At 36.1% G+C, this 25,681-nt stretch overlaps 1 protein-coding gene across 9 annotated transcripts in view; it reads left to right on the top strand.

The window, feature by feature from the left end:
* The window catches only part of MPDZ (multiple PDZ domain crumbs cell polarity complex component), a 220,961-nt gene that overhangs the window by 183,980 nt on the left and 11,300 nt on the right, over nt 1-25,681 (top strand). For 5 of the 9 annotated variants that reach the window (XM_043979441.1, XM_043979448.1, XM_043979446.1 and 2 more), the window contains 10 exons: nt 3,252-3,344; nt 3,462-3,536; nt 4,067-4,241; nt 6,338-6,483; nt 7,545-7,628; nt 7,769-7,962; nt 12,713-12,860; nt 16,289-16,375; nt 20,787-20,877; nt 23,715-23,758. In XM_043979441.1, the coding sequence (XP_043835376.1) occupies nt 3,252-3,344; nt 3,462-3,536; nt 4,067-4,241; nt 6,338-6,483; nt 7,545-7,628; nt 7,769-7,962; nt 12,713-12,860; nt 16,289-16,375; nt 20,787-20,877; nt 23,715-23,758 (1,137 nt within the window). Of the gene's footprint in view, nt 1-3,251; nt 3,345-3,461; nt 3,537-4,066; nt 4,242-6,337; nt 6,484-7,544; nt 7,629-7,768; nt 7,963-12,712; nt 12,861-16,273; nt 16,376-20,786; nt 20,878-23,714; nt 23,759-25,681 lie in introns of all 9 variants that reach the window. The other 4 variants (XM_043979442.1, XM_043979447.1, XM_043979445.1 and 1 more) reach the window with 1 other exon arrangement.

Below are 25,681 nucleotides of genomic sequence, written 5' to 3'. Positions count from 1 at the left end.
AAACTACTATGTTACATGACAGAATCCCCAAAACATCTCCATGGGTGAGAATTATAGACCAAATCTAATTATGAGCAGCTTCATAGGATATATGTCAAATCCTTTCCTTGAGTTCAGGAACCAATTATGCAAATAGAAAATTGGGAAGATGTAGTTAGATAAAAGTACATGTGGTAAGGAAGGACTTGAGAAGCTTAATGGACTACAGCTTAGTATAAATCAACAATGTGACATGGCAGTGGAAAAAGCTTTCAAGCTTCATTAAAATAAAAGCATAATGTGAAGAACCAGGAAGACTGGCTCCTTTACTCTTTGCTGGTCAGAGAATAATATAGAATATAGAATGTTGACTTTAATTCTAGGTGCCTCATTTTAAAGAGGCACATTGACAAAGTGTATCTATAGGAATGGGATCAGAATGACGCGAATTGAAACCATGACCAATAGGAACATTTTTTGGTAGAAACTGGTGATGTTTAGCCTAGAGAAGAGAAAACTTAGGGAAGCTGGATAGTTGTTTTCCTATGTCTGAAAGATTGTTATGTAGAAGAAAGAGAGCTGCGATTTGTTTTGCGAGGCTCTGAAGAGCATAACCATGAACAGTGGTGGAAATCGAAGACAGGTGGACATGGCTCAGTATCTAGAATAACTTACAATGTTAGCTGTCCAAAAGTGAAATGGGTTATCCATGACTGGGTTCCCTATAAACTAAGATCCTTTATTATAGACTCTATGATAGTTTTTCATGGATGTTGTAGACAGAAGAGGATGGGATTGTAAAGAATTTTTAAGTGCTTATACTGTGTCAAGCATTATGCTTCATGTTGGGCATATAAATTGACCATCTTACATGGTCCCAACTCTCAAGATATCCTAATTATAGGGGACATAACACACATAAAGAGTTTCAGATTCAGTATACTTATAAAGGCTACATCATCCTTAGGGTGATAAGCCAGAAGACCTTAGGTTCAGTAGCAGATCAGATAGCAATATCTAGGGATCTGGAGGACAGCAGTGCAATTGAAAAGGAAGGAGATATGGTACCTGAACAATGACTACAGAAAAGAGTGGGGCCAGTGAGAGGGCTACAGTGGAGTCAGGATTTTGTTTACTTCAGGAAGAGGTGGGTTGAACTAGGGTGTGAGAGGTTAGAATTAAACCAGAAGAGAGAATCCAGCACTTGTTCAATAGGGTCTGGCATGACTGAAGGAGAAGGGACCGATATGTCTTACTTCTGTTGGGTCTTGAGTGCTCATTGGCATCTTGGTGTTAGCATCTACGTGGAGTAGGGGATGTTATGTTTAGAGTTAGGTAAGGATTTTTTCTCAGATGCAGATTGGACTAGGTGAATTCTTAGCGGAGAGGCAGTATTGCATAGAGCAGGGCTTCTTAAACTTTTTCCATTTGTGACCCTTTTTTGCCCAAGAAATTTTTATGTGACCCCCCAGTATATAGGTATATATAACCTTTTATTGTTGTCAAATTTTTCATAACCCCCATATTTAGTTACATGACCCCATATAGGATTGCAGCCCACAGTTCAAGAAGCTCAGGCACAGAGAATGAAGTATTGGGCTTATGGTCATGAAGACATGAGTTTGAATTCCACCTCAGAGACTTGCTATCTTTGTGCCTCCAGGAAAGTAATTTAATTTCTTTAAGTCTCATCTTTGAAATAAAGGGATTAAATTCAATGATCTCTAATTTTCCTTCCAGCTCTAAGTCTCTGATCCCAAGATCATTCCACTTCTGAGATCTTATGAATCAATAGCCAATAACAATCAGTTAAGGAATAAACAATCAATCTTAGAAAATGAATAAATGTAATAATTCTCACAGGAGAGTCAGGCACTCCTTTGCCATTTTTGAAGAAGAATTTTTCTTCAAAAGTAGGGAAAGAATCAATATATACTTTAAAAAGATTTTTATTAGTATCTTTTTGCTTTTACATCACTTTCTTTTTCAAATATGACCTCTGCTTCCCAGAGAGTCAACCTTTATCATTAGAGAATAAAGAGAGGCAAAAGAAAACAATTCAGCAAAACTAACCAGCATATCAACCAAGTGTGTGCAACTTTCCACACCCATTGCCTGTCACCTCTGCAAAGAAGCATGGAAGGATGTGCATACATTTTCTTTTTTCTTTCTTTTTCTTTTTTTTTGGATGTTTAATAGAATTTTATTTTCCAAATCAGCAAAGAAAACAGTCTCAATTCTTTCCTTTTATTTTTTTGTCTGTTTTCTGGGCAGAAATTACAAAGAAAAGTATTGTTGGCTTTGGTCAGATGGAGATAGACTCCAAAAAAACTATTTTAATGTTGTTAAACCTAATAGTAAAGAGAATCACAGGCTGATATTATTAAGCATTTGGTTCTGATAAAAGAAAATGTGAAGACTATACATAAAAGAAGTTCAACTCTCAGGCTTGGGCAGATTTTCAGTGAGACTTTTTATGCTTGAGAGTTTGGGACACCCCTGCCCTGCAATCTCAAAACTCAAGTATCCATGGAAACAGGCTCTGGATACTAAGCTCTTGCTAGCATGGGGAAGAAAAGATTAATGACTGCATTTGGATCAGCTCTTATTTCAAGGGGAAAGACCAGAAAGAAAAGAATAGGACAGGGAAGGAGAGTAGTGAAATAAAAGGTTGTATTTTCTAAAAGGCATACCAGAGACACAGGAAGATCAGGCATATGTCTCAGATAGCATTTCCAAGTTCTATAGACATAGTATTGGTTAGATTGAAAAAAATGCATATTTATTAGCTGCTTAACATACTTGTTTCAGTGCTTTGTAAGAATACATGATTTCATCATTGTAGATGTTTCTTCCACTTATGTACAGCACAACACCTCCATGATTTAGGATATTATTTTCTGTGGCCCCCAAATAAACCCACCACCCAGTGTACAACCAATTGGAAATAAACCTCTTTCATATTGGCCCAGCTGGTCTTTGGGTAGCTGAGTCTTTACTTAAACTTAACTAGATATTTCTCCTTCAATTGCAAAGGGGGGTTAGGTGGAACATGCATCATATTTTAAGAAGGAAATTGTAAAGCCTTAAGGGAAGAGTAAAGATCATAAATTCTTTAAACAATGGGCTTTAAATAAGTTTTCAAATACTTCTCTGTTATCAAGGGTTGAATATGGCAAGCAGAAGAAATTACATTTGCATACATTTCTTTTTGGGGAAATTAAAATTCCTTGTTTAAAATTTCCTGAGTTCTCTGGTCTTTATTTCTCTAGGATCAAGGGGGTTTAGGCATTGCCATCAGTGAAGAAGATACCCTTAATGGAGTTGTCATAAAGAGTCTAACTGATCATGGAGTAGCAGCAAAGGTGAGATTTTCCTAGCATCCTGGCTGTTGGAGAGTGTAGTGGATGTGTGTGGAAGAGGTAGAATATTGTTCCCAAGAAAAAAAAAAAAGTATCAGAAACTTTCCTCTTTCTTCCTAGGATGGACGTATCAAAGTTGGAGATCAGATCTTGGCAGTAGATGATGAAGTTGTTGTAGGCTATCCTGTGGAAAAGGTACCTTTATGAAATTAGGAGACTTATAAAATGATTATCAACAGGTACATGAGTGTGTATGTCTGCTTGTGTACTAATGAATATATATGTGTGATTGGTATGTGTGAATGTATAATTATAAGTATATGTACATGTGTGATATTCCATGTATATGTGTATTTATGTATAGTATGTGTGTGTTAGTCACTGATTGAGCGAATGACTTACTTTTCCTTGAAAATAATTAAACTTCCTTGGATCCTAATAAGATCCTCTCTCAGTCTTAACCAAAGTAACATTTTTATTAATATATTCACAGATCTGATTGTTCCCAGATACACGTAGTCTCATAGAGGGACTCTGGATATTTAGAGCTTAAAAGGAATCTTGGAAATCATCTAGTTCAATATTTACATTTTAGATGAGGAAATTGGATGTTAAATATATTTATTTCTTCTCAAAGTACTAGAAAGCATAAGCCTCTGGGGATATCAATGTCCTGATTCCATTAGCTTAATAATTTACTCATTAATTTTGTTTTATTTAACCAGTTTATAAATCTTTTGAAGACTGCAAAGAACACAGTGAAACTTACTATTAATGCAGAGGATCCAGAAGTCCAGCCTGTCCAGTCAACCCTCAGTGCATCCATTGCAGACAAAAAGAACATCTCACAAGCTCCAGTGATGCCCCCTTCTGGATCTCCAGAACCGGAACCTATCAGAAGTAAGGCTAGGACTGCAAGCCTCAAATTTCAGATATTAGAGTCTGTATGTATATAGGAATCCAAATGCAATCAGATAACTACTGTAAAGAAGCCAGTAGCCTACCAAGTGCTTCTAAAAGCATGCTGTGAGTGACAACCCCTATTCAAAATTTTTGTATTGGATGTCCTTCGCATTGTAGGTAATGAAGGGGTTCCTACATAGACTTGTTTCACTCCCTTTGGGAATGTGATCTCAAAGGAAAATGTTGGGTGGCCTGTACATGTTTTTCTCTCTATTAGGGAAAGAAAATCTCATATAGTCTGTGCGAGCCTAGCTAGTTCTCTTATCCACAGGGTAGAAAACCAGGATCATTTTGTTCCCTTATGCTTCAGATAATACCATTTCGTATCAGAATATTATTATGTCATGACCAATAGTATTGTGGAATATGGTATAAAACAAAGGTCTATGTTGGTAGAATATGTTATGGGGGTTTAATGAAAATGCCAGGAAGTCTCTTTTATAGCATGGTCTAAATTATACCAAGATCCCATGACCTGTGCATCATGAGGACACCTTGGCATAGTAGAAAAAGTGATGGACTTGCAATTAAGAGGCATGGGTTTGAATCTCCAATAAGATACTAAATAGCCTACCTAATTCAAGATTACTTAGTTTTTCAGCCTCAATTTTCTTACCTGTGAAATGGGGATAATAATATTTGTGCTACACAACTGAGATTAGGCAAATGTGGTTTTGAGAGAAGTGCTTTGTATTAAAGTGCAGTAAACATAGGTTACTAATATTACTTCACATGTTGGTGCATCTATTTAGGAAAACTTTTTCTTGTAGAAAAACCTCTCATTCATGCAGAAACACATTTTAAAGCATTTGTACCATCTTAACTTTAAAAAACTGTTTTATGTTCTTGACTGTGAAATGTAGGAAAGCCATTTGGTTATGTTAACAACCCCAAAGGATTCATCTGTTTTGGCATAAAAAAACCTGAAACATTCACATTTTTTGGAATGCTTTTTAGGGAAACAGTAGTTCAAAACATTCAAAAAATAGTTCAAAACAGTATCTCAAAGCAAAATAGTATGTATCTGATGAAAGAAATACTTTATATAGAGAACATTTGCCAATTCATTAAAATGTTTGAACATTTTCTAGAAAATTTCCCCTTTCACTAAGTTTTCTGCTGTTCCCAGAATAACAGTCCCCAAATAATTTGAAATTATACATGTAAAAATAGCATAAGGCAAGAAAATGCTTTACACCTGTTTTTACCATTTTAGAACCAAGGAAATAGCCTATCTCCCTGTAATTCCTAAAAAGAGAACATTTTATCTCAAACTTAAGCTATTATTGCTCTGCTTTCTTTAAACCAGTTCTTGGGTAACATTAAATGAAGAATGTTATAAAATTAAATATGTGATTTTAATCTACATGTTGAACATAAAGGGGAAGAATCATTATGATTTTGAGACTTTCTCTTAATACCTTATTAAATCAATCACCAGGTCTAAGGAAAGCGGACCTGGCTTCAAGTCCCTACTCTTGACATGGCTTAGTGTGATTTTGTGCAAATGATTTTGAATACTACTAGCATAGATTTGGAACAAGAACAATTCTTTGAGGTCATGTCATCCAACCCCTCATGTTGTAAATGAGGAAACTTGATGTCTGGAGAGATTCAGTGCCCAAGATCACCAGCTCATGTGGTGTAGTGCTTCCTTTGAGGGCCTCTGCCTTCTCACCTTTAAAATGATGTTATTAATGCTGCACTTATTTCCTAGGGAATATTCAGTTAGAAAAGTACTTTGTAATCCTGAAAATGCTATAGACAAGTAATCATTATACCATAGAGGTATATTAATAGTATTGAAGAGAAAGAAAGTAAAAATAATGGTGGCATCTTGAACCAAAGATTTCCGAAGGTGTTTTTTTTGCCCTTCAGTTTGAGATTATTCAACTCTTTTTATTTAATGGACAATGCATCACATAACTTGGAGGGAGGTTTTGCCAGGGACCAAACATGTCTGTGGATCCTTCCAACTTTAACTCAGTTTCTGTTCCTCTAGGCAGAGTCAAGCTTATCTTCTCTCTTTTAAGGCACAAGCAGGTCCTCCACCCCAGCTACTTTCCCTTCTGACCCAGCAACCTGTCCAATTATCCCTGGCTGTGAAACAACAATTGACATTTCCAAAGGACGAACTGGGCTTGGATTGAGCATTGTTGGAGGAGCAGATACTTTGCTGGTGAGCACTTAAGGTGATAAATACCTCAGGATAAGAGTCATGAAGAGTAGATAGAGTATAGGACCTCGAGTCAGAAGGACCTGGGTTCAAATACTCACTATATAACTGTGAAAAAATCATTTAACATTTATGAGCCTCCATTTCTTCCTCTGCAGAGTGTGGATAAAGAATACCTATATGGTGTAGTGCCTTATTCACAGAGTTGACATAGGCTATAGATGATAAAGAGATAAAGACTGGATCTGTGATTTCTTCATACTGAAAATTTAACAGTTAGCTTTCATGATCTGGTATGAACAAGCCCAAGTGCACCCTTGCTTCCCACTTTAAATCTATGATCCATATCATTTTATCACTACTTAAGGAGTAATAGAGCATCTACTCTTCTCTGGATTAGACAGTGGCTTCATTTGCTCATTTAAAAAAAATTTGAATTAGTAAGGTTTCTTGTCATTCACAACTCATTTAAATTTTCCATATTCATAACCTTTGAGGTAACATAGATATAGTCTATGAGGATTTTTTTTAAAGTTTAGATAGCTGTAAATTAATCTTAAATATTTTTTGAGCCCCAGAGATGTCTGTTGTGCCTTAATGGGTTCAGTTTGAAAAGTATGTTTTGAATTTGTACATTCAATTAATAACAAATACTTGTATATAGGCGTGGTTTGTAGTTGTTGTTGTTTGTTTATTTGTTTTTTATGCAAAGCAGTTTCATCATGACATTCTTGTAAGAAATGCTATACAGCTGTTATGATTCCTATTTTATAGGTGAAGGACCCAAGGTACAGAAAGGGGAAGTGATTTGGGAGTGGTTACACAGATAAGAAGTTTTCAGCTGGGATGTGAACCCAAGTCTTCTGACTCATAAATTGACCACCCCATTCACTGTGTCACAATAATTTGTATATTATTTTGTAAAAGTTGTGCTCTCACATACATGTTTTTATCTTATTCAGTAATACTTCAGCCCATGCAACTCAACGAATTTAGGCTGTGTCTTTTTTCTCTACTGGAGCGGGTGTAACACAGAAAACAACAGTTGTCTCCTCACTCCACAGGGCGCTATTATTATCCATGAAGTTTATGAGGAAGGAGCTGCATGTAAAGATGGAAGACTTTGGGCTGGGGATCAGATTTTAGAGGTACGGATTTAGAATTTAGAGAATTCATGTTAGACTTTCTTGCTTATGAAAAAGTAAGTGGTTTGGTTTTGGTTTGGCTTGGTTTTTACTTCTTTTTCACTAGCCCAGCTTCTCACAGTCCCCGTCTGATTCTGGTTCAGGTGAATGGGATTGACCTCAGGAATGCTACTCATGATGAAGCCATCAACGTACTGAGGCAGACGCCTCAGAAAGTGCGTCTGACTATCTACAGAGATGAAGCCCAGTATAAAGAGGAGGACATGTATGATATGTTCAATGTAGAGCTGCAAAAGAAGCCTGGAAAAGGGCTTGGATTGAGTATTGTTGGGAAAAGGTATGAAAAAGCAAATTTGTTCTCTACATCAGGGAGGCTTTCAGTCAAAATCTAAGAACATTCATGGACTTGTGCAAATATATATTTCATAGAATCAATTTAAAACATACTGTTATTGCAGAGAATCACAAAACTTGGAATAAGTTATGACATTCTGATAAAATATAAAAAGCAAATTGATGAAAGCAACATTTATGTTCTATATACTTTGTGGGATTCTGAAATAATAAATATGAAAAGTAAAGATACAAATATTAAAATAGTAAGGTAGGAAATAGTAGTGGGAGACTTAGAATTAAAGGAAACCTGGGTTTGAAACCCAGTTCTGACTTTTATTGTGTAAGCTTTAGCAAAGCATTTGACAATTTCCCTCAGTTTCCTCATTTTACAAATGAGGATGACAATAATACTTGCACCCATCAACCTTGTATAGTTGTTTTAAGGAAAACATATTGAGGGGCAGCCAGGTGGTACAGTAGATAAAACACTGGCCCTGGATTCAGGAGGACCTGAGTTCAAATCTGGCTTCAGGCACTTGACACTTACTAGCTTGTGTGACCCTGGACAAGTCACTTAACCCTCATTACCCTGCAAAAAAAAAAAAAAGGAAAGGAAAACATTGAAAACTTTAAAGCACTATATAAATGTAAATTTTTATTTATTGCACATATCAGGCCCTTAAGAAATGTTCACTGACTGAAATTGATGGTAGAGCTTATACTGTTTGTTTCCTACTAGATAGAGTCACTGAATGTATTAATTGACAAATGTGCCAATACTTAAATAATGATAGTAAAACACTCATTTTGTATGGTACTTTAAAGATTATAAAGTACTTTTCTAAAATGACAGTGTACTTTGAAGTTGAAAGGAAAGGGAATTAGATTAAAAAATAATATACAATCCATCAAATGTACATTTCAAACAAAATTTCACAATTGTCAGAAGTGTAAAACAACTTTAAAAATACTCCACAGTTTCCTAGTGGATTCCTGCAAGATCCCAGAGTATGACCAAACAGAATTTGGAAACCTCTAAGCAACTCATGTTATAATTATATTTTTCTGTTATAATTGACATAAATGCTAATGGAAATCGATAATGGGCTAAGTTTTTTGTTGTTCTGTCATTTCAGTTGTGTCTGACTCTTTGTGACCCCATCTGAGGTTTTCTTAGAAAAGATAATAGAATTGTTTGCCATTTCCTTCTCCAGCTGACTTTATAGAGGCAAACAGGGTTACATGACTTGTCCAGGCTCACACAGCTGGTATCTGAGACCAGATTTGAACATAGGTCTTCCTGACTCTAGGCCTGGCACTCTATCCCTGTGCCGCCTAGTTAATAGGTTGTTACTTTGTTCTTTAACCACTTTGGTCTAGCAACTTAAAGGTTCCTTTTAAATATTCTAAAATATTTTGCATTAATTCAATGAGGTGAGAGAGGTTACAAAATCTGCCTTTTCCCAGATCTTTTAAAAGCCCATTTTATCCATAAGAGGCAGCCAGATAGTTCAATAAAATGAAATTAACATTCACTCATGTATTCCACCTCAGTAAAAATATGTGTGCATTAGGCAAATATCTATTTGCTACAATGCTTTATCAATGGTGAAATCAATATTTTTGGATAGGACCTTGAGAATTTGTCCAGTTCAGCTCTCTGCTTGGAAGAGGAACTAGAACTCAAGCTATGACCGGGATGGTTACTCGTTGCTCGCTTTATTGTCCTCCAAGGAAGGAATGCTAACAACTTCCCTTGACCACCTCATAATTCCTCCAGTCTCCTGTGTTGCTCCCCTTGGTCATAATTAACCAGGGCTTTTTTTTTTTTTTACACAGGTTCCCTGTAAGGTAATGAGCATTTGTAAAATTAAATTGCCTTTCCTGGGCAGTTCATTTTCATGAAATGCTTAATTAATCTGAAGGAGAAAAATCGAAAAGCCCTGCTGAGTAGATATTGTCTTCCCATTTTCCATCAGAGAAGACGGAAGAAAAGCTTTCCAGTTGATAGCTTGCCCTTTCAGGGGTTATAGGGTGTCTATCCTGGCTCTTAAATTCTTAACCCTCTGGCCTTTCCTCCAGACCTCAGATCCTTGTGATCCCAAAGAGACTTTCTGATTTCTTTTTTTATATTGCAGCCCCAATACTTGTAAAACCAGCCAAAACGAGTGAAACACATCTGCATGTTCATCACAAAGTTTCCTAATGGATTCACTTGTGAATGATCTTACCTTAGAGTTAGTTTTAATGAGGAACAAAAAGAACCTTAACAGTCATTTTAAGTCTAGGCCCCTTCATTTCACAGATGAGCAAACTAGGACCCAGGTAGAAAGTGGCATTGCTAGCATTTGAATCTGAGTCCTTTGACAGAATTCATGCAGTCTTTCAGTTAGCATTTATTAAATGCCTACTATTTGCCAGGCACTGTGCTAGGCAGTAAGGATTTAAAAAAAAAAAAACCAATCCCCATTATCTAAGAGTTTCCACTTATTCTAATGGATTCCAGTTTTGTTGTACCATACTGACTCAAGTGGGTCAGTGATGATTATTTTAGTGATAATGTTATATCCCATACTGATTAATAATGGTTAATAATAGCCAACATATACATAGCAGTTACTGTGTGCCAGGCACAGTGCTAAGTACAGTTATTAGGCCATTTGATCCTCTCAACCCTTCGAGGTTTTACAGATGAGGAAACTGAGACAAACAGAGGTTAAGTCACTTGCCCAGGGTCACATAGCTAATTAGGGTTAGAGGCTAGATTTGAACTTAGATCTTCCCGACTCCAGGTTAGGTACTCTTTTCATTGTACCACCAAACTATTATTTCAGTTTCCTACAGGACACATTATTATCATCATATGCTATTTTTATTGAAGGAATCAGAATCCATCTAGTCCAAATCCCTTAGTTTGCAGGTGAGAAAACTGAGGCTTAGAGAGATAAAATGATTTACTGAAGGCCACAGTAAGCTAACAGAGTCAGGATTTGGCTTGCATCCTTTGACTTTTTAGCAAGTACATCCTTCTCTATACTGTTCTTTTACTCCACCTCGACGCATTTTACAAGGAAAGTGAGACCTAGTGTAACGATTGGAATAACGCCACCTGCTGGATACTTACAGTAGAAGAGTTCTGCCCATGAAGCGAAGGTCTTTGAGGGCAAGACCAGGAGTCTTTTCTTTGGTATCAGGAAGTGACGCGGACTAGTGGGAGGAGGAAGGAGGAGACTGGGGCTCTTTCCTCTGGACTCAGGTGGAGAGCGGAGCTAGAAATGTGCTCTCCCTTTAATAGATAGGAATCTAGGCCTTTCTCTTTACCAAATTCTTATTCTCCTTAATAAATGCTTAAAAGTCTAACTCTTGCTAAAGCTTATAATTTATTGGCGACCACTCATTAAATATTTTAGACAGACTAGCTAGAATTTTAGCCCTTAACACTAGAAAAGACCTGGTTTCTCCAACAAAAGTGAGTTAGTGATAGATCTAAGGCTAAAGCACAGGACCTAGGTACTGGTCTTTACATTATATCCTACTCACATAATAACTAATAAATACTGATATGTTTGAGTATAAAAACATTCACATACAGGGATTTATAATTTTATTCCTATTCCTTATGGGAAAAATAGCGATTGTGAGGGGCCAAGCTGGTTTAGTAGGAGTTTTCTATGTGTACATCAACTGTGTTATTGTTTAGTCATGTCCAATTCTTTGTGACTCTATACAGAATTTTCTTGACAAAGATACTAGTGGTTTGTCATTCCCTTCTCCAGTGGATTAAAGCAAACAGAGTTTAAGTGTCTTGTCCAGGGTAGCACAGCTAGTGAGCATCTTAGGTCAGATTTAAACTGAGGTCTTCCTGACTCCAGGCTCAGCACTCTATCTACTGAGCTACTTAGCTGTCTCCAAATCAACTAGACTAGTGATTAAAACCCCAAAATGGAAGTGATGTGATGCTTAACTTCAGACTTGTATTTTGTGTTATAGATAAATTAAATTTTCCAAACAATAAAGTTAGCCCAACTAATTTTAAATATCTTGAGTTTTTTTCATTATTGAGAAGATGGGTACCATGCATTTGATCTTAATAAATATTTACATATAGATTAAGAGGCAGAATGGAACAATGAGAAAAAAGCAAAACAAAACATGAGTTTTGGAGTGGAAGGGACCAGGATTGAATCTTGTCTCTGTCATTCCCTGTACAGCCTAGAACGACCTAGCGAGTACTCAGTTACTCATCTGTAAAATGAATGAGGTGCTGGACTACATGATCTTGAAGGTTCCTTCTAGCTCTTCATATGAGATCCTGTTATTGATTAGTTTAAAATATTCCTTAAGTCTATTTTAATATTAACAATGCTTCCTCAAGATCAGTCTTAACTATAATTATATCCTAAAATCACAGTACTAGAACTAACTTTAGCTGTAAGCAATAAAAATGTCATTTGTTGAAGTGAAGCTTCATTCATTATATAACCATTGCATTGTAGCTAGGAAAAAATGATATCATAGTTGCTATCCTCCCACAGAGGCCTTTCCTAATTCCCTCAGTTGTTAGTCTTCTCTCCTTGCTCAAAATCTTTTGTATTAATTTCTTGGTCTGTATGTTGAATCTACCCATCCCACCCCCCATATTTTATCCCCAAGGGAAAAAAAAATGCCTTGCAGGTATGCCATGTTTCATTTTTTTCCTTGTAGGAATTTAATAAAAATGAAATGATTGAAAATAAAAATTGCATTTGCAGAAATGATACTGGAGTATTTGTGTCAGACATTGTGAAAGGAGGAATTGCAGATATGGATGGAAGATTGATGCAAGGAGACCAGATATTAATGGTGAATGGGGAGGATGTTCGTAATGCCACTCAGGAAGCTGTTGCGGCATTGCTAAAGGTAATAATTTTTAAAGTTAATAATAATATTGCTGCATAGTACCGTGGGAAAAGCAAATAACTTAAAATTGAGCTGTGGCAATTAACAATTACTGATCCCATCACACTTTAATAAACAAGATCCTTTAATTCACTGATAGTTTTTAAATGGTAATATTAGGTGCAATTATCTATAATGTTGGTATACATTTTATTGGGTAATAGGAAGTATTATAAATGGACTGTTAATGATGTAAATAAAATCTTCCTCCTCAAGATCTGTTAAAGAAACTTCTTGGAGGGGGAGAGTTTGGCCAAGGGCCAATCTTCCTTTCTACAGCTTAGATGACTGGCAATAGAACATTTTCAATAGACTAATCTACCTTGGTAAACACACCACCACTAACACACACACACACACACACACACACACACACACACACACACACACACACACACACATGCACGCACACATATGCACACATACGCGTACATAGACACATAGCTCTTTGAAAAGCAGGTGCTATTTTTAGAAGATACAGAGCTAAAATGAATGCTAATTCTTTCAGGGGAATTTTTTCTTAAAACAGACTTACAGATTTATCAAGATGATATACTGAATGGATGGGGAAATCTCTTTATTTTTAAAAATCAAACTCCAAAATTTAAATACATGCAGATTTATACAAAGACAATGAGGTTAGATTATGAATAGCAAACTTTTTATAATATCCCATTCTACTTAACTGACTCTTGGCCCAATCACCTGGTCACTACAGAAGAGGTAGAATTAATAAAAGAGAGAAAGAGATAGAGAAACTTTATAGATTATAAGGGTCTCTCAGCCATGGCCACGTAGAATCTCTTAAACTCCACTTTCATCATGCCCTAAGGAAGAAGGAAAGGCTCAAAAAATCCTTCCATTTTGGGACCTTTGGATTTAATCATCACAACTGAGTCATTTGAAATTCTTTGTTCCCCTAACCTCATTCACCCTAGCAGTGTAGCCTACAAGTGTCAAGTGAGGCCAACAAGCATTTAAGTCTGTGCTACATGCGGGATATAGCAATAAGTGTTGGGCATACAGAAAAAGGCAAAAACAGTCCCATCTTTCAGAAGTTTGCAGTATAGTGTGGGGGGGGCACCACACATGTAAGCAACAATGTCAAGCAAGATATGTAACAGATAAAGATAATCTAAGGACGGAAGCATAAGGATTAAGGGAAACCTATAGGAACAATCCTTTTTTTTTTTTAGCATTGGAGAAACATGTTCCAAAATAGAGGAGAAAATATCTAGCAGCCACCAAGTCCTGTTGCCATAGTGCTATGCTGCAGTGAGGCTGCCCTGTTGCCTTTCTCCTTTTCTAAGCATTATAGCGTTCTCTAGGGGCAGCGTGATTAGAGCCAGCTTCCAAGGGATCACAGTAAAGGTCTTTCTGCTTTTATGAGCTGGCTGTAAGCATGCCCAACCTTAAAGAGAAGCTGGGATACTCCTTGAAGTCTCCTGCCTTCCTAAACCTACCAGTCATCTGTACTATCTCCCTATGCTGGTAGAGAAGTGAGGAAGAAGGAATGAAGAATGAGAAACCAGCAGAGCAAGAGAGTCAACCTTCCTGGTTGGTTCAATGGCATTGCTTCTTTCTTCAAGGATGGAAGATAAATAAAAACACAAATATATTAATTTAGCTTGTTGCCTGTGAAGGAAGAGAGAATGAAGAAATGGTGCCTCCCACTTAGACTAATGGAAGAGGGAGGAAAGGAAAGGAATAAGCTTTTATATATCATCTACTATGTGCTTAACACTTTTACAAATATTACCTTGTTTGATCCTGATCCTGAGGTGCTATTATTATTCCTTTTTTTTTTTTTTTTTACAATAGAGCAAATTGGGAGCAGCTAGGTGGCCCAGTAGATAAAGCACCAACCCTGGATTCAGGAGTTCCTGAGTTCAAATCCAGCCTCAGACACTTGACACTTACTAGCTGTGTGACCCTGGGCAAGTCACTTAACCCCCATTGCCCCGCAAAAATTAATTAATTAATTTTTAAAAAATAGAGCAAATTGAGGCAGAGGTTAAATGACTTGCCCAGAGTCACATGACTAGTGTTTAAGGTCTTATTTGAACTCAGGTCTCCTGCACTCCAGCCCCAGAATTCTGTCCACAGCCCTACCAGCTGCCTCAAGTAGAGGCAATAGAGAGAAAGGAAGATAATTTAAAGTATGTTTATTCTCTAGCCTGAACAACTAGGCCTAAATCCAGTCTATGTTTTGTGCTATTCTCTACATATTATGGTCTCACACATTCCATAGAGTAACTTTCCTATGAGCCCTGGTCTCTGTGGTAGTTGTTTGCCTTCTCTTTAAGCTTTAGGAGTGAGACTACATACTTTTCATTCTATGTCAGATTTTTTTGAGGTTTGAAACTGTGTGTTGAGACAGACCAGGGGAACCAGAATGAACTAGCCCTATTTTGAATGGAAGAGAATCTCCCAGATTTAGTCACATGGTCCCAAATACTACCTTCATCTTCAATCTTTTACTGTGATTCAAGTTGTTGCTTGTGTGACTTATTGCCCATATTAAACAAAAACAAACCAGGTATGACTAGTAACAATATTGCCACTCAGCAGTATAAATAGTTTTCCAAAATAATTTCTTTGTCATGTTTGTAGGCAAGATAGGAATCTAGCATGAGATTATATTTGTGATAAAAATTATTGATACATTTGTCTAACTTTTTAGAAAACACCACAAATGTTATAAGCTTTTCTGACATAATTGTTATCCTCTTTTGGTCCATTGGTTCTAGAAATTGTAGTCATATCCCATATTCCCCTTCTTCAAGTCTTTTGAAGGTGAAGTTTTAAGTAGCAGTTATTATACATGTCTGCAAAATAGGCATTGACTTCATAGTCAAAGGTGAAATACTGGACTATATGAATTATTTTTTCTGGTCCATTACAGTATTTCTTATCTGAAAGATAAATTATTTCTTATCTATAATGCTTTACTTTTGCTTTTAACAATATGGCCTTTTAAGCCAAAATTTCTGTTTATGTTTTTGTACCCATGAGGCAGCCTTTTGTGACTGTACTATTCAGGTGAAATGAAATGGAGAATTAGGGCAATTATCTGAATAACTTTGCTGTTGAGGGGGAAGAAAGGTGGATTAAAAAAACACACAGTTATTTAATTCAATTTATATTGTCTGTCTAGATCAATGAGTTTCACCAGATAATTACCCAACTCTCCATTCCCTTTGCCTTGATAGATACAATCTATGTCTGCTCTATTGCCCAATGAGCTAATTGCTTTCAAGGTATTCTAAAAGGAGCAACCTTTTCAAAAAATCAGCCTGTGGAAACATAAAGTAGCATACAATCTGAAAGTAGCATTTTATGGAATGCTTCAATAAAAATTAACAATTCTTCAGTGTTCTGTTCTTCAGTGTTCTCTAGGTACAGTAAGACTGGAAGTTGGAAGAATCAAAACAGGTCCATTCCATTCAGAGAGGAGGACATCCCAAAGTAGCCAGGTTGGTAATTGTGACATTCCAAAGAGCAGAATTCTGTCTCCCTATACCACAAATAAATTAAATGTGTTGTAAGACCATTAGGGTCACATAGCCCTAAATCAAATGGTCATTAGGGAAGGGCAAGTGAAGAATATGGAAACTTTATTTTTTTTTCTTTGAGGCAAGGAGGCTGGATTTAAATCAGTTTATTACCTTATAGCCAAAACTATTTTTAGCTTTTGTAAAAAAAAAAAACACATATTGACAGCTTTTGCTTTTACATCACCTTCATTTATACATAGATCTCTCCCTACCCTCCTCCCCAAAGAGCCATCCCATCTGATAAAGAATAGGAAGATAGAAAGAAATGACGAAAGGAAGGAAGAAAGCAAGGAAAAAATGAGGGGGTGTGGAGGGAAGGAGGAGATCAGTTCAGTAAAGCTAAGCAACACATCAACGGAGTCAAGTATTCTATACCCCATTTCAGCAGGGGGCAGGGGGCGGTAAATATTCTCTTCCGGGTCACACTCAATCATTAAAATACACAGTTTGTTTTTATTTGTTGCCATTCTTGGTATTTTCCTTGCTATAGTATTTCTTTACATTGTTTTCCTTTTTCTGTTTATTTCAATTTGTATCAGTTGATATAAATCTGCCCATTCTTATCTGAATTCTTCATATTCATCATTTCTTACAGTGCAATAATCTTCCATTATATTCTTGTATGACTGCTGGTTCAGCTGTTGCCTTATTGAGGAGTAACTGCTTTGGGAAACATTTTTGAGGAGTTTTTTTTTTTAATTTCCCACATTAACTTACACAGTATTTTCTTCTAAAAGATATACCCACTCAAAATAGTTCTTAACCTAAAAAGAGAAGATCTAAGAGCATGTTGAAAATTGATGCCAGTGGTGTTAGTGTTAGAATCTCCCTGTCCCCAGCCTTAACTCCATAAATGTCTGTATGCATGTATATGTGTTATATGTTATGTGCACTTTGTATACATGTATGTATGTGTACGTATGTGTACACATACACATGCACACAGTAGAAGATTGATTTTAATTTTTCCCTTCAGTTAAGATAAGTTCAATAACTTTAGTAAACTGGGTCAGAGTTATGAAAGTTTTTACTTGAGATTAAAAAACTGAATTTTCTCAAGAAATTTTCATTTCTATTTAAGAACTGTGTTAATAAAACACAGGTTATTTGTCTAAATTACTGACTAAACTCAGTTTGCATCCTCATTTGCCATAATATTGTTTGAAAAATAAAATTTTTAACAATGAAATTACTATAATAGTTACATTTAGAAAATTTTTACTCATACCTATCCTAATGAAGATTTAAAAGTTTCAGTCTGTGCATGCATGCCTGTGGTCAGGGCAAGTTATAAATACTCTAGTTATTAAACAGCTGCTTCAATCGCTGACTAGCGACATTTTCTTATTATTACTGAGAAAAGCCTCTATCTCTGGAAAACCTTACCACAGCAAACTCAGGGGCCATCTTCGTTTGTATTTGAAATTGATGTGAATTGTAGTGAGGCTTAACACCTGTAGTTAAAGTGAAAACTACAGAAACCAAGATTCATCTTTGATATTTGCAACTTCCCAAGTCATCAGGCAATTCAATTCGTCAATCATTTGTTGCATAGCTACTTCATAAAAACATGATTGTGCTAGATGATAATAAAGTAACAAAATTAAAACAAAAATTTCAAGTTGTTTGTAGTATAATTAAAGAAAGATAGAATGTACATACAAGTTAGTATGATCCAAGGTAGAAGGAAGGAGGAAAGGCAAATCCAGGCCAAATATTTAAGTAGAGGGATCATGGTACCTGGAAGAGGGTGGGAAAGGCAGCATGAATGAGATACTACTTGAGCTGGGTCTTAAATGAAGGAAAATATTTCAAAAGGAGGTGAGGAAAGGGCATGTTATACATGTGGAATATGGCTTATTCAAATGTATGGAAGAGGGAGAAGGGAGGATGAAATTGAGGAAGAGCTTATAATCTTGTTTGGCTGAAATGCTGTGAAATAAAGCTGAAAAGGTTGGCTGGAGATGGATTTGGCAGACTTAAATGTAAGGCTAAGGGGTTCATATTTTAATCTAGTGGTAGTAGGGAACCACTGGGATGTGTTTGTATGTGGAAACTAGTTAGCTAGTTTATAGTTATCCCTGTCACTGAGCCCTAGTGGAGACAACAAAAAAAAAATGAAATATGTGAAAGAAGAAATGATTATCTAATATGAATTGTTTTTTTGTTTTTGTTTTCTGGAAAACACCTCCCTTTCCCTTTGAAACGTGGGCTTATAACACTAGGAAAATTTAAATATCCTTGCAAAAATCTGTTGTCTTTGTAAGTAGGAGTCCACCAAAACTATCTTGGAAAGAAACCTAGCTACTATTACTTTAAAATCTTCCCTGATTGTACATTCTAATGTTAGTAGCCTTAAAGCAGAAAATTCTTAATAATCCAGTTTAATTTCCTCCTCCTCTAATTTAAGTTCATTTCCTTTGTGTAAATGAACAACACATAGATCATCACACATACATTATCCCATTATATACTTTAAGATCAAGAAGTTAATAGAGGCAGTTTAGTGACATGGATAGAGATCATGTCTTGAAGCCAAAATGATTAGGGCTCAAAAACTGCCTCTGACACCTTCTGGCTGTTTACCCTTGGGCAAGTCTGAGGCTGTAAATGGCATAAAAGATGGCAACTTGCACTAGTAGAGGGAGTTCTTCACCTGGGAATTTCTTATACTAATAAAATCACAGGCTGAATCTTCATCCAGTATTTCAAGATGGTTAAAATTTCTTTTTTTTTCTAGAGACTAAATACCATTTCACCAGGGTTTCCATTTATCATTTTCTTTTTAAAAATTGTTATTGTTCTTTTTTGTTTGTTTTTCATCAGTCATCCAACCTTCCCTGCCCTTAAGCTATCCCTTATAACAAAAACAAAGAACAAAAAGTAGTTCATCAATATTGTCAGTAAATGGATTATTCCGTACCCATAGCCCCTCACCTAACATCTTTTCATCCTTTGCTTCCAATCCTCTTAAAAGTATGTACAGGGGCAGCTAGGTGGCGCAGTTGGATAGAGCACCGGCCCTGGATTCAAGAGGACCTGAGTTCAAATCCAGCCTCAAACACTTGACACTTACTAGCTGTATGACCCTGGGCAAGTCACTTAACCCCAATTGCCTCACTTAATAATAATAAAAAAAGTATGTACATAAATTTTTAAAAGTTTGTACGTAAAAAAGTACATAATCCCGGAACTAGAGGAAGTGACAATGATGAGAACAAAACAATGCTGAAGTCTAGATGGAATTTGTAACTAGCTCAATATTATTCTCAGGTCTTTGCTTGTATTCATGTATAAAATCAATTTTCCCTCAAATTTTATTGGTAAGATTGACTTTTGTTTTCTAAATGAATCCGCCTGCCTTTGCCATCCTTAAACTCATAGAATTATAGTATCATACCCTTTGAAAAGGACTCAGAGCTCTGGTTTGATTTCTATCTAAATCATGAATCCCATCAACAACTTCCTTGGAAAAAAGAGGTGACCCAGCCTCACCCCAAACACCTCCAATTTCTAAAAAGCTCACTTTGCCAGAGGTATCACCCAATTCTTTTTTTTTTAATCATTTGTCTTTGGTTCAATTATTGGGAAGGTTTTCCTTTGTGTTGTGTTGAAATCTGCCTCTCTTACATCAGACTGTTGGCCCTATCCTTACATATCTAAGAGAACAGATCCAATCCTTTTTTTTAAACCCAATACATGGAAAATAGGTTTTCTTTCCATCTCGTCAATATCTCAGGCTCTCAGGGCTATCTTAATTTGGACTTGTTTTCCTCTGATATTAACTTCCCCTCTCAAGTTTAAATGGCGATATCCAAGTGAATGATCTTATACTTTAATGGCTTTTACAGTGATCCCTTGCACAGAGTAGCCAATATATTTGTGTCTGTTTATTTATTTAGCAAACTTATGTATTTTGACATGCCCCTCCTGGCTGATAATGAGTGAAAACAGAAAATCTTTGGGCATACACCTTTAATAATGACTTCATCACCCAAAAGTATCATAACTTAAAATGTAATTTTCCCACTTTGATAAGAATAATGTCTTTAAAATCTCTCAAAGCCTTGTTGAAATTATCCCTGATTTACCTTAGATCTATAAGCTTTGTAATTTGGCAAATAAAGTCAACAAAAATGTCAACAGAAATGAAATGGCATAAGAAAAGGCATAGTCCACTTTCAAAACAGCACATTATCAGTGTGATCCTTATTTTTTTTTAATTTTACATGGAAAGAAACCAAAGAAATGGATTTTAGCATTAAGGAATCTTCTTATTTCTACTTTCTAAACTAGAAAGAATAACTAAGATCTTATTTTTTTTTTCTAGATGAGTGAAGGAAGCCTGTCATCCTTCACTTTCCCTCTTTCTGGATCCAACACATCAGAGGCATTTGATGGTGTTTCAAAGAAGAATGCTTGTAAGATTAACTTCATATTTGAATTAAATTGTGTATTAAAGGGGAATTTTCTTCCACTAGATGAACTACAGTATTTTCCTCTAAAGCATCTTTTTCTTTTCTTTTGTGTGGGGCAATGAAGGTTAAGTGACTTGCCCAGGGTCACACAGCTAGTGCCAAGTGTCTGAGGCTGGATTTGAACTCAGGTACTCCTGATTCCAGGACTGATGTCTTATCCACTGTGCCACCTAGCTGCCCTAAAGTATCTTAATGTGGAAAGTTTCTATGTGTTCTATTCTGTTCTGAAACTGTATCCTGAAGTTATGTCCATTGGAGTCTGTACTTTAAAAGTAAAGATCTAGGGTTCTAGTGGGTAAAGTGCTGATCAGGCAACTGGTTTTAAATCCTGGTTCTGATGTTTCTTAGATGTGGGACCTTGGGTAAGTCAAGTCAACTCCCTGAACATCATCAGTTTACTCATCTATAAACTGATAAATTGGAGACAGTAGTATTTGGACTATCTGCTCACAGGATTGTTGTGAAGATTGCACTTTGTCAACTTTTCATTTTCTAAATATACAAAGACATATGTATGTGACCCATATGTTCTCAAGGATCTTACAGTCACCTTGATAGAGGAAAGCACATAAGTAACTATGATACAGAGCATATATAATTACAAGATGGGGTGTCTTGGTTGAGGAACAGAAAGGATGCCAGTGTTACTGGATTGAAGAGTACAAGGGGTGGAATATGGGGAGGGGAGTAAGGTGTAAGAATATTGAAAAGTTAGGAAGGGTCAGGTTATGAAGTGTTTTAAAAATCGAAAAGGAGGGGCAACTAGGTGGCGCAATGGATAGAGCACCGGCCCTGGAGTCAGCAGTACCCGAGTTCAAATGCGGCGTCAGATACTTAACACTTACTAGCTGTGTGACCCTGGGCAAGTCAATTAACCCCAATTGCTTCACTAAAAAAACAAGAACAAAAAAAACAAAAAAAAAATCAAAAAGGATTTTATGTTTGATCCTTTTGGCAATAGGGAGCCATTGAAGTTTGTTGAATACCAGGGTGAAATGGTCAGATCTGCAATTTAAGACTATTAAATTGGTAGCTCAATGGAAGATGTATTGGCAAGGGGCAAGACTTAAGGCAGGGAGACCAACCTGAAGGCTTATTGCAGCAGTCTGGACATGAGGTGATGGCACCCTTCACCAGGGCAATTGTAGTGTCAGAAGAGACAGGGCCATATGCTGTAAATGTGAATGTAGAATCCATAGGACTTGGCAACTGATCTGATATGGGGGTTAAGATAGAATGACAATTATATGATGACCCTTAGGTTTTAAACCTGGGTAAGACATTCACCCAGGGGTGTGTGTGTGGTGTGTGTGTGTGTGTGTGTGTGTGTGTGTGTGTGTGTGTATGTGAAGGAATATGTAGTGAAGACAGAAATGGAATGATCAAGAAAGGCTTTACAGAAGAGGCATCTGAGTGGGGCCTTGAAGAAAGGAACTTTAATAGATGGAAATGGAAGAGAGAGTTATTCTAGCCAAGGGTTATGGCTTATTATTAATGCACAAATAGGATTGAATAAGATGGACTTGGATGGTGTATGAATTTAGTAAATGGAAATAGGCTTTGATTTAAATAGTTAAATCCTAGGGAGTTACTTTAGGAACATAGAAATTAAGAGGCTTGCCTAGAGTCACCCTGTTAGTAAGTGTCAGAATTGGAATTTGAATTCAGATTTTCTTGACTCTAAGCCCAGTTTTCTTGCACTGCAATGCTTTTTCTTGCTTTTCTTGTATTGTTATCATTACTGTTATTAAATTGGGATTCTATTTTCTTATTAAGCAGTTTGGCATTTTAAAATACTCTTTATCTATGCACATTAAGTAAATCCTACATATATATGTGTGTGTGTGTGTGTGTGTGTGTGTGTGTGTGTGTGTGTGTGTGTGTGTGTGTGTATCAGGTGCTCTCACAGTAAACACTGATTTTTCCATAATTACTTTATTTTTAAACTGAGAACTCATGCTTTCCTTCTCATGTGTAAATTATGTGAAAATTGCATCAGAGGAATTTTGGCCATGTGTATTGGTTGAGGCTTGCCCAAATTTGTGAAATGAACCATATGGTGGTCTCAGTTTTCATTTTTTCAATACTTCAGGGGTCCAGGATTTCACTTGTATAGGTACTTCTACTGGCTCAAATTGCAACTTTTCTGTATTTCATTAATTGTTGAAAAATATAACACCTAGTGGCCAAAACTCTGGTGACTTAACCAGATTGTTCCTCACCTGATAAATGCTTAATATGTTCTTGGGTCTATATTCAAATACTCTGTTATTGAAAGGATGGGATTATCTAAGACTGTTAACCTCACAGCACCCAAAAACCTAGGTCTATTTCTGTGCCCCAAAAGGCATTAGAGTTGGACTTTAGTGAATTATTCAGCTTAAAACATGTTTAATATTAACAAAAGTAAAATACTTGGATCCTTAGATTGTTTTATATGAAGTCATAACTATAATCCCTGAGGCTATGCATTTATGGCTTTGTAAAGAGACTGAATTTTTCTCTTGACTCATTCAGAGTGGATTATATAGTTAGTCAGCATATAAAGTGAGAATAAAGAAAGTAGGGGGAGTGTAAGGTTAGTTCTAACTTTTAAAATAGAAAAGTATATAAAAAAGGGTGGATTGATAGCAGGTAGTGGTTTAGGAGTAGTCTTTCCAAACAAATAAGTGGGAACCCACCCCATGTCAGGCACTATTTGTACTTTATTTGACTGGGCTAGCCAATTTTATTGACATTATCGCTGTAATAACTTTATCTCATCATTTTTCATTTTACAGTGGCTTTGGAAATACAAGGATTAAGAACAGTTGAAATAAAAAAGGTAAATTGGACCAGAAAGCCATATAAACTATTCATTCGAGAGACATGGGGAGATCCATTTTCTGGATAGCTGTCTTGCCATTTTAAGATACCCAGTGGGGAAAACATGTTTGTTTAGTGCAATATGGCCTGGTTTTATGGTGCAGAAGTAGAAAGCAGAGATTGCAAAATTCCCTGTGGAAAGTAACTATTAAATATTGTAAAATACCCATTCACAGTCAATATAAGTGTAAAGGCCTTTTTGTTTTCAGTGATAAGATATATATAAGAGAAACTTTTAATTTGTGCTTTACAAAATTGTTAAGTCCACACATTTCATTTTGTTTGCAAAAATCGAATCTTCTTCCTCCACTCTTCTCTCCCTTCTATCACCACCCCCTTCTTTTATTCTCTTCCCTTCCAATTTTCCTGTAGGGTAAGACAGATTTCTATACCTAATTGAGTGTATATGTTATTCCGTCTTTGAGCCAGTTTGCTTGTAATTTGTTATAGCACAATAATATTTCATCACAACCATATACCACAACTTATTCAGCCATTCTGCAGTTGATGGGCATCCAATAAATTTATAATTCTTAGCCATCATTTTGTACAAATGAGTTTTTTTTCTTTTAAAAAAAATCTTAGGGATACAGACCTATTTATTCGTGGTATTGCTGGATCATAGGCTATGCACAGCTATATGGTCTTTTGTGCATAGTTCTAAATTACTCTCCAGAATGGTTAGGTCAGTTTATAACCCCTTCAACAGTACATTAGTGTCTCAATTTTCCTATATCTCCTCCAACATTGGCCATTTTCCTTTTCTGACCTATTAGCCAATCTAATAGATGTGAGGTAGTATTTCAGAACTGTTTTAATTTACATTTCTCCAATCAGTAGTGATTTAAAGCTTTTTTTCTCATATGGCTATAGATAGCTTTGATCACTTCATCTGAAAACCGACTGACTGTTGATATCCTTTGACCATTTATCAATTGGGGACTGATTTGTATTCCTATAAATTTGACTCACTTCTCTAAATATTTGAAAAATGAGACCTTTATCAGAGATTCCTGGTGTAAAAATTTCCCCCAGTTTCCTATTTCCCTTTTAATTTTAGTTGCATTGGTTTTGTTTCTACAAACCCTTTTTCATTTTATAAACTCAAAATGATCCATTTTATGTTTTGTAATTCTCTCTGTATTGTTTGGTCTTAAATTCTTTCCTTATCCATAGATATGACAGATAAACTGTTACACAGCTCTCCTAATTTGCTTATGAAAACCTGAGTATATTAAATGTTTAATTTTTATTAATTTCCCCTACTTGATAGGACCATTCTTAGAGAGTAAATAATGCTGTTGTAGGCCAGCTGCAGTTCATTTAAAGGAAGCTCAGAGGCAGATGGGTATAAAACATGCATGCATATATGAAACTGAGTGCTACAAACTGTGTGAATTCTAAATGGAACTCAGAACCTTTCTGTTATTCTGCCATAGCGCATTTGAACCTAGTTTTTCATCCAGGTACTATATTCTTCCTATGGTCCATTAGTTTAGGAACCTGCAATTTTATCTTTTTTTCTTACCTTCTGTGGCACCCCTTTAACTTACTGACATTTTAAGGACCAGGATGAAGTGTCTTGCTCCTCTCTGCACAGGAATCTTATGGTCCCAGCATTTCTTTGATTCCAGGGATGAGGATTTTATGGAACAAAACAGTCTAATCTACCTACTTCCCAAGGTTGTTGGGAGGATAAAAATGAGATAGTATTTGTAAATTACTTTGCTGTTCTTAAAGTAAACATTAGTAGTTATCAATAGTAACAACAACAACAATAATAATATCAATAAACAGATCATGGCTTCTACCAGATATAAAGATGATATAAATATCTTAATTCTGGCTCTCTACTCCTCATGCCTTACCATAAGATAGGAAT

Source organism: Dromiciops gliroides, chromosome 1 (genome assembly GCF_019393635.1).
Source record: "Dromiciops gliroides isolate mDroGli1 chromosome 1, mDroGli1.pri, whole genome shotgun sequence".
NCBI lineage: Eukaryota > Metazoa > Chordata > Mammalia > Microbiotheria > Microbiotheriidae > Dromiciops > Dromiciops gliroides.
The sequence above is the reverse complement of the archived record's forward strand: the minus strand, read 5'-3'. Positions and strand labels throughout refer to the sequence as shown.